Source organism: Physella acuta, unplaced genomic scaffold (assembly GCF_028476545.2).
Source record: "Physella acuta isolate Inbredline_101_S28 unplaced genomic scaffold, ASM2847654v3 ptg001640l, whole genome shotgun sequence".
Taxonomy (NCBI): Eukaryota; Metazoa; Mollusca; class Gastropoda; family Physidae; genus Physella; species Physella acuta.
In genome coordinates, this window is record NW_026733154.1 from 197,501 (window position 1) to 207,665 (window position 10,165).

The 10,165-nt window shown below is 37.3% G+C and overlaps 2 protein-coding genes across 3 annotated transcripts in view; one reads left to right on the plus strand and one right to left on the minus strand.

Annotated features, from left to right (window-relative positions):
• The window catches only part of LOC131929507 (uncharacterized), a 10,582-nt gene extending 7,798 nt beyond the window's left edge, over positions 1–2,784 (plus strand). Inside the window, exons 7-11 of one of the 2 annotated variants that reach the window (XM_059285757.1) lie at positions 223–352; positions 734–769; positions 915–942; positions 1,334–1,368; positions 2,670–2,784. In XM_059285757.1, the coding sequence (XP_059141740.1) occupies positions 223–352; positions 734–769; positions 915–942; positions 1,334–1,367 (228 nt within the window). In that variant the 3' untranslated portion in view covers position 1,368; positions 2,670–2,784. The remainder of the gene's footprint in view (positions 1–222; positions 353–733; positions 770–914; positions 943–1,333; positions 1,369–2,669) is intronic. The other variant, XM_059285759.1, reaches the window with a different exon arrangement.
• A 3,918-nt stretch (positions 2,785–6,702) lies between these two features.
• On the minus strand, positions 6,703–9,537 carry LOC131929488 (mucin-2-like). The gene is made up of 3 exons (XM_059285732.1): positions 8,225–9,537; positions 6,968–7,032; positions 6,703–6,841 (listed from the first exon to the last, which is right to left on the minus strand). Exons 1-3 carry the CDS (start codon positions 9,535–9,537, stop codon positions 6,780–6,782), a joined length of 1,440 nt encoding a protein of 479 aa, XP_059141715.1. The 3' UTR covers positions 6,703–6,779.
• Positions 9,538–10,165: the final 628 nt, after the last annotated feature.

The window sequence follows — 10,165 nt, forward strand, 5'->3', positions numbered from 1 at the left end:
ACCTACACCTACACCTACACCTACACCTACACCTACACCTACACCTACACCTACACCTACACCTACACCTACACCTACACCTACACCTACACCTACACCTACACCTACACCTACACCTACACCTACACCTACACCTACACCTACACCTACACCTACACCTACCCCTACCCCTACCCCTACACCTACACCTACACGTAAGCTGATATCTTCCTATGTTTTCAGGGCTGCCAAGACCTCTGTGTTTCTCTATCCACATGTATATCGTACGTCTTCTACCTGGGAGAATGTGTTGTATCGGAGGTTGGCGTGGACGGGGCTATGGAAACCAATGGTTTTGGATATGTCGTATGTGGTGAGCACATCAATCACGCTGATTACTCTCTGGATACGTCTCTGATGTTGATGTATAGGGGAGGGAGGGATTCCTTTCGTAAGATAAAGCCGCATAAATTTGGCTTGAGGTTATAATTTTAGTGGAATAAGACGGTAACTGGGGAATTGGCCGACCCCGTAGAGTTTTAACTGAAATCAATGCAACTCCTGGTTTGCGACAATATATTAGTGCAGTACTATGTGATTATAAGAAATTTTAGGTTTTTCATTTCTTATGTGGCATATATATATATATATATATATATATATATATATATATATATATATATATATATATATATATATATATATATATATATATATATATATATATATATATATATAATATTTCCAAACATAGATGCCATACGGCCAACAACTGCTTTAACAACCACGGGTAAGTCAATAATATCCTTACGTATTATGTGAGGTTGATGATACCCTGATAGATTTATTAGCAAATTTGTACGACCCAGCTACCATGTGATTTATATGTTTGAGTTACTATTAGTGATGTGATTTTTTTGTAACTTTATCCACAGCAGGGAGCACCACCCGCAGAACACCTAAGTAAGTAGCAGATGATATTTTAATGTATTGAATGTTTTTTCATCCTCAATTAACATAACATTACTATAGAGATACATTTGGGTCAGTGTCTTAACAAAAAATGATTACTTTATTTTTACACATCGATTCGCCCCTTAGAGGTATCCATGTGATTAATATTCTTTAATCATTACTTGGAAAAAAAAACACATTACAAGTCTAAGCATGTTTGATTCAATAAAGAACAAAATAAGGAAATAGAATAAATATATTTTATATTCGTATTTTTTCTTTATTGTATCAAACATTCAAACATTAGACTGTATTGTTTTGTTATGGGTTTTTTTTTGTAGCCTTTATCACATGTTGTTTTATAAGTAAACATCCGCTTGTTTTCATCATCTTTCACCAGACACCACCACTGCAAGCACCGTAAACAAAACTAAGGTAATGTTTACAAAAAAACAATTGCTTAAAACTAATGTGTATATATATAACCAATTACTTAAAACTAATTTTACAAAAACCAAATGATTAAAACGAATGTTACATATAGCCAATTACTTAAAACTTCTGCTGCTCTACGCCAATGAAAATTTTAGGAAATGCATTCGCTTACCCAAATAATCCTGATAAAGCATTTCAAACATGGCGATGATGTAAGAAACAAAACATCACAAGCTCTTATTCTATGGCTCGAATATGTGAGTCCGCTCAGTTAGTTTAAACAAAGGCGGCTCGGCATAGTGCTGGTCACACCATCCCCCTCCGAAATATTTTACAACGAGCCGACTCGCGTTGTATCATACGCCGCTATTTAGTTGTTGTTTTTTCTACTTCTCAGTAATGCATAATTTGTGAATTCGACAGTACCAATGCTGCCACCGAAAATATTTGCTTTAAAACACTAACCCCCCCCCCTTCCCCTCCCCCCCCCCCCCCCCGCTCCTCCCCCGTGAAAGCAGCCTCTTCTTAGTTACCTCCTCTAAGTTTAAAATGGTTTCAAACTAAATTATCTGCCCCTTATAGCCGTCACCAAACCCGGCTCTACGATTGTATTATGTAAACATTTAGCGTGAACCACAGCTCACCAGACCATGTGAGGTTGGGGGGGATGGGGGGTGTGGTGTGGTAGCGATAGAGACGAAGAGAGGGGACTGCAAGGCGCGCTTGCAGCTTGTTTTCTGACGTCTCCCAGAAGAGAATTATATATATAGATAGATCTGCCCCATGTGACTCGGGTACACACTGAAAACCATAGTCCCGAGCTAACCCGATGCAGGCGAGGCTCAAAAGCTTAGAACAGCAACCCACCTAAGAGAGAAGACAGACTCCAAAATAATTAAAATTTGTAGTTTTTTCTTGGTTGGTCAAAGGCTATTGAGGTGAAACCATGAACGAAAGAAGACTGAAATCGGAGTCAACGGCCCATATGGTGCATACAATGTTTATACGTAATACTCAATTATTTTGGAGGGAATATCTTCCAATTCTGAACGAAGAAGAGAAAGAATCTTGTTCAAATCCGTATTTTATAATGTAATAATCTTTTTTCGGAATACGCAGTTCTTTTTTGATTCAGCAATGTCTCTTTTGCGTAGATTAGCTAGAAGTAGAAAATCGATGTTTCGATACATATTGAAAGAAAACTACACCTCTCAATCTCTATAAACTTTAGAAAACGACTCTAAAGTAGAAAATATATGTTTTTACTTCCTTAATTGTTTACGAATTATTTTTTTTTACAGGCGTTTCACCGTGGATGAAGCCAGTGGCGTAGCGAGGTCGGGTGTCACCCGGTGCGGCACTTAATGGTGTCACCCCCAGCAGAGGCGTAGCGACACTTCCCGATTTGCAACCCCCCCCCCCTTCAAACTTTCGATTTGCACCCCCCCCCCCTCAATCTTTCTATCTGCAACCCCCCCCCCCCTCCCCCTCAAATTTTTCTCTATATATTGGTTATTTTTTTGCCTTGGTGTCAACCCCCTAAATCGTGTCACCCGGTGCGGTCAGCACCCCCGTTCCCCCTCGCTAAGCCTCTGGATGAAGCATCTCTTTGACGTCTAAAGTTTAATGAACAGTGCCATCCTAACTTTAGGACATAAAATTTTTAAAACAAATATGTTTACATAAACTTATCCTAGAACGGAAGCCAGCAATAAAAAGTCAGTTATTAAAAAAAATAATGAAGTAAATGAACAACCTTTTATTCTAGATAATTTAAGTGAATGTCAGGTTATTCGTTTAATAACAAGAAAAACTTCTCTTTTATTGCTCTTTTGGGTCAATAAAGTCATCTATTGAAAAATGACGTATGATTGTTTTTGTTTGTTTTTTACTTTCTCATATATACGAAGTATAGAGAAAGTATTGTAATCGTGCACAAAAATCACTTGAAATTTTCTGTATATTCACGCTCCTCATCTCCATATGCCAAACAATCTATACACACACACATATATATATATATATATATATATATATATATATATATATATATATATATATATATATATATATATATATATATATATATATATATATATATATATATATATGTATATATATAATTAAGCAACTAAATCGGGGAGGAGCGGTCACTGAAAGTATAAATTTAGTACATACATTATATGTCGTTCGGGGGGGGGGGAGGGTGTCCGGTAGACGTGCTTCGAGAGGGGCTGGCGGTGCCCCCCCCCCCCTCCCCCCTCCCGCCTGTAGTGAGTTGGTAATGCTTTTTTTTTCGTTAATTGAACAAACTGTTTGTGATAGTTATAATATAGTACAAAAATAACGTTTTACTCCAATATATTACATTATGGAACTGTGATTAAAACCTCTTGGTGACCGTCTCTTTCGATGAAATCTCGCAACAGCACATTAATTGAATTAGACAGTTTGTTTCATATGTGCATTCAAATAATGTGGCAATAGAATTTATTCAAGGTTTTTTGTTTTTTAGTCACACTGTACTGTTTTATAGGATAACAAAACGTTGTTAAAGTGTAGTAAAAATTCAACAAAACCATTCTTCATCAATGTATATATATATATATATATATATATATATATATATATATATATATATATATATATATATATATATATATATATATATATATATATATATATATACATATACATATACTTATATATATATATATGGACAACTTTACTCAATCAGCTAACTGTGACCTAACATTTCACCCGAATGTCCAGCTTATATACAGCAATTTGTATAACAAACTTAAAGACTAACTTTATTTGTAATTAGATTTCAAAGTAGATATTTTTGTTTGTCACGGGAGAAAAATTATCTAGAAATCTTGAACGAAATTGCTGCATAAGAAGTGGGTTAAAATCAAGTTAGAAGATTGTCCACATCCCACAAACAAGGAGGCTATTGTATCTAAAGTTAGAAAGAAATCGATTCATAAGCAGTGAATTAAAACCAAGTTAGAAGATTGCCCACATCCCACAAACTAACGAAGAGACATTGTGAACGCAATTAAAGACCTCTTATAGAAACGAATCTTGTAAACAGAACTCGAGAATTTACTGTTACTAATCATTCGCTCGGCAGAGCCACACCACACGTTAAATTAAATAAAAATTAAATTAACCATAATACTTACATCAATAAAAGTACGGCGTGACCTAAGCGGTAGAGCACTAAGATGTTAATCCAAATTAGTGCTCGGCCATGAAAGATTTATTTTGTAAAGCTGATTGGCTGAATCGGTTACACGTCTGACTTGATGCATGGAGGGCGAGGCGATTTGGTGCCGTGTGGAATGGTGGGTTCGGATCCCGTCTGGGTTCAGACTGTTCTGTATTTACTTGGACTATATTCTGTACCTTTTGTCTACCTTTCTGTTTACATTCTGTTTACATTGCTATTTCAGTTTGAATATGGGTCCACTTTAGTAGAATGTCCTTGATGGGTATCTGTTAGGGAAAATAAAGACGGCTGGGCATAGTAGTGACTAAACGTTTCCTTCATAAGCCGAGATTAAGAAACACATAAACTCTACTTCATCTACCCGATGGATTGCTAGGCCTATAGACGGTACTTTACTTTGACTACAACAGTATGATTCATTTTACGGCGTGGACAATCTAAACATGACGGGGATTAGGAGCTGGACCGATCAAAGTATTAGAGCTATGTTGCAGTGTTTGTAAAACACCAGAGCGTACTTAACTAACCTTGTACGGTATTATTACCAAATGTTACACTAATTTATCTTATAGCTGATTTTAAAGCATTGTTCACTCTTTGTTTAGTGCGCGACCTATTTTATATTCAGCAAAGTACTTTTTTAAACTTACTAAAAACGAAATGTAGGTCGATTGGTATTTACAAGTCAAAATACATTTTAAAAGGGTTAATAGTGTGTAGAGGTTTTTATCACAGTTCCCCATTATAATATTTTGGAGTAAATCTTTAATGCTGCACTTTAATTTAACTTTCAGCTGAATGTGAAATTTATATGTTTATCGCTGCTTGGGTTGACTCCAATGATTAGTTCGCTAAAGCCAGATAGCAGCTGACTTAAAATGTTAAGCTAACATGGCTCACCATATCTAACTCTGATACTTTTCGTAGCTTTAATTTCTTAAACAAATTGGTGGAACTTTCCCTACCCCTCCACCCCAAAGCGATTATACTAAATAAACAGTTAAGAACAAACTAAAATTAAATCATTATTTTTTTAAATGGTGCCCTACTTAACTAATCAACATCATCTTTTTTTTCCATTCGTGCCCAAGACACATGGGGTAGATGAAGTAGAGTACATTTCCTTCAGAGAACTCGGCATTTTGAGGGGATAGTGTGGTCAGCACTATGCTCAGCAACCTTTGTTTCCCAAACGTGAGTTGGGTACCCATCAGAGCTGGGTGGAGAGACTAGAACCCGGATTCAAACTCGAGACTTTCAGGTAAGCAGTTTAGCGCTAGGCTACGCTAATTAAATAAATAAATAAAGAAATATATATATATATATATATATATATATATATATATATATATATATATATATATATATATATATATATATATAAAGTGTGCTTAAAGAAGTGCATGGTCTGATTGATTTTAGATCATATTCTGATACTTCTCTGTTCACTCTCTAATTAATTTCTCTGAGAAGTTTGTTGTTTACTCACTGTTTCTTTCAGACATCTCTGATACACCACCCCCACCCTCCTTCGAAGCAAGTCTACATTTACCCTAGCTTCTGTTGCAAACAGTAAAAATAAAGGTAAATCCTTTTTAATGACTGTTGTAGAGCTCCTTTGTTGTTATTGTAAAAACTAAAAGAAATATAAAAAAACCTCTATAATTAGCTTTTAATGTATCGTCTCCGGATAGCTGACCTATCAATGGCTAGTATTTTAGTATTAAATTTAGTTTTCTCAATGTTTTAGTAAAGTATTGAATTAAACTGTAATCATTAATCTAATGTTTAATTAGATTAAAAATTCGATTCTCGTGAATTTTCATTGCAGATGGGTGTATATGAAATTTGAAAGAAATCGCTGCATTAGAAGTGAGTAAAAACTGAGTTACAAGATTTGTCACAAATCCACAAAAAGACGTTGTTAACTAAACAAAAGTTTATAAAACGCGAACTTCGTTATATACGGAACTAAAACAAATTGGATAAATTGTTGCTTTATTAAAACGTTTTGGAAAATTTAAAAATACATTCTAAACTTGCGTTACGTCATTATTTAGCAAATTTAAATTAACACCTAGACAGGTATTATAACTGTAAACAAAACAAAATTAAATTAAAATCTGTAATAATTTGATTTTGCCAAATTTCGTCGTGTGAGACGGTGACCAAGAGATTAAGACAATATAATCAGATTGATGGTGATGGAAGGTGGTGTCTTGATGTTGGCGTCTGTTTCTGTAATCAAATCAGAAAATCAATAACCAATCAATGAATGTTATAATGTTATGTAGAACGTTTTAATGTGTATTTTAAAAAATCACCAAAGGTAAAAGATAAAAATAAATATACGTGATTTCCTACCTAAGTCAGTGAAAACTGTATTGGATGATTTCAAACACAATTTATGTCCAAATAGAAGGAGTTTTCTGAAAGTGACAAAACGATAAACTTGTTAATTTGTGTCAGTTGATGAACAGTTGTAACTAGAAAATATTTGACCCATTTGATTTCCATTTTGAAATCTGCGATTGCAAATGTTATTTAATATCCAACTTTTACCCCACACGTTTGTTCTTGTCTTAATCCTCATTTCTCCCTGTGGAGTATAGGGCAACAACAAATCTGTTGTTATTAGTATTTAAATATATGTTTTGCCATGCCTCCAAACATTGAGGTAACTCATGCGCGAAAATTTACTACATTGTCCTTCATGAAGTGTATAGTGAAGGACTGATAAGTCTTGGGATCTACATCAATAAATACAAAATTTGTAGGCAAATCACGTTGTTCTGTTTGTATACTAACAATGTTCAGCCATTGAAATGCAGTTTTTATATTATTATTTTCTCAAATCTGACTCACATAAGTTAGACCATTAGTCTAAGCCAACTGTGCAGTCCCCTCACCCACCCCCCAGAGAAAAATACCATCATAGATATACCGTGTTATTTCAACGCCCGAAACAGAGGTTTTATGAAAATTAGTATTAATATCGATGATGCTTTCATTTATCTTCTCGAGATAATTTGGAAGTACATATTAACGTAATAATATATCAAATAATACATGAGTGTGTAAAATTACTCAGGGGCGTAGCGAGGGGGGGGGGGGGGGGGGCGGGGGTGCGGACCGCACCGGGAGATCCCATTTAGGGGGGTGACACCAAGGGAAAAAAAATAGCAAAATATATAGAGAAAAACTTGGGGGGGGGGTGCAAATCGAAAGTTTGAGGGGGTGCAAATCGAAAAATTGAGGGGTGGTGCAAATCGAACGTTTGAGGGGGGGGGGGGTGCAAATCGAAAACTTGAAAGTTTGTCCCCGGGAAGGGTCGCTACGCCTCTGGGGGGTGACACCATTAAGTGCCGCATCGGGTGACACCCGACCTCGCTACGCCACTGAAATTACTACAAGGAGGTTTATACTACCGGCTTATGGACTTAGTTGTTGTAATGACTCAAATGAGGTAGTAAAATGTGTATAAAGGTTGAAGTCCAAAGTTATGTGATTTGCCCTAGATTATTGATAAGTTAAACAATATTCAATCATTTCCATATTCATTTCTAGGTTGCCGAGAATGTAAATTAAATATAGTCTAATATTTGACAAGAAAATACATACAAGAGAGAATTGTTTTCAGTATTTTGGGATGTAGGTCCAGTGTCCGTGGTTGTTGATGTATCGCTTGGAACTATGGTTGTGGGTGTAGGTCCTGGATCTCTGGTTGTAGGTCCCGGGTCTGTGTTTGAAGGTCCTGGGTCTGTGTTTGTAGGTCCCGGGTCTGTGTTTGTAGGTCCTGGGTCTGTGTTTGTAGGTCCTGGGTATGTGTTTGTAGGTCCCGGGTCTGTGGTTGTAGGTCCTGGGTCTGTGGTTGTAGGTCCTGGGTCTGTGTTTGTAGGTCCTGGGTCTGTGTTTGTAGGTCCTGGGTCTGTGGTTGTAGGTCCTGGGTATGTGTTTGTAGGTCCTGGGTCTGTGTTTGTAGGTCCTGGGTCTGTGACTGTAGGGTCTGTGACTGTAGGGTCTGTGACTGTAGGGTCTGTGACTGTAGGTCCTGGGTCTGTGACTGTAGGGTCTGTGACTGTAAGGTCTGTGACTGTAGGTCCTGGGTCTGTGACTGTAGGGTCTGTGACTGTAGGTCCTGGGTCTGTGACTGTAGGGTCTGTGACTGTAGGGTCTGTGACTGTAGGGTCTGTGACTGTAGGGTCTCTGACTGTAAGGTCGGTGACTGTAGGGTCTGTGACTGTAGGGTCTGTGACTGTAGGGTCTGTGACTGTAGGGTCTGTGACTGTAGGGTCTGTGACTGTATGGTCTGTGACTGTAGGGTCTGTGACTGTAGGGTCTGTGACTGTAGGGTCTCTGACTGTAAGGTCGGTGACTGTAGGGTCTGTGACTGTAGGGTCTGTGACTGTAGGGTCTGTGACTGTAGGGTCTGTGACTGTAGGGTCTGTGACTGTAGGGTCTGTGACTGTAGGGTCTGTGACTGTAGGGTCTGTGACTGTAGGGTCTGTGACTGTATGGTCTGTGACTGTAGGGTCTGTGACTGTAGGGTCTGTGACTGTAGGGTCTCTGACTGTAAGGTCGGTGACTGTAGGGTCTGTGACTGTAGGGTCTGTGACTGTAGGGTCTGTGACTGTAGGGTCTGTGACTGTAGGGTCTGTGACTGTAGGGTCTGTGACTGTAGGGTCTGTGACTGTAGGGTCTGTGACTGTAGGGTCTGTGACTGTATGGTCTGTGACTGTAGGGTCTGTGACTGTAGGGTCTGTGACTGTAGGGTCTCTGACTGTAAGGTCGGTGACTGTAGGGTCTGTGACTGTAGGGTCTGTGACTGTAGGGTCTGTGACTGTAGGGTCTGTGACTGTAGGCTCTACGACTGTTATATCAGTTGTCTGAAATGTTGGTTCGGGTTTCGTGGTATCATCTATAGAACTGGACATCACGTCCACTGAAAAAAAAATGATTTGAGCCGCGTCATGATTTGAATATAACAGCCCTGTTACGTTTGATGTATTTACGTACATAATACGCTTCAAACCTCTTATGGTTGACGATAGATAGGAGAGAATAAACGAAATAAATGATAATTATCCTATAGATTACTTGAAATATTTACGACACATTTTCAGCACAGATATTTAATAAAACAACATATAAAATACATTGAGTTGTGTGCTAAATTTTAAAATATATTACCGTGATGTTAGTGGCGTTTTGCTGCACTTCAGATGCATTACCATAAACTAAACATTGTCCTGGGGGAATTAGAAAGCCAGTCATAAGTTAAATAATGCAAGAACATCAAGTATGAATTGTTTTAATTATAAACATAGGGATTCTCCAGTTTGATATAAATAAAATTATTTTAAGTTTACGATTTTTTTTTCAGACATCCCAGACAAAATATCTTAATGACAAATCTCGAGACTAATAATTTCAGACAAAGTAGGCCTATCCCAGATAAAATATTTAACGGACAAAATATCTCAAGGAAAAAAATATTCAAGAACAAATGTCTCTATATAATCTAAAAGCACAGTTGAATACCAGACGAACCCTTTTGTCCAG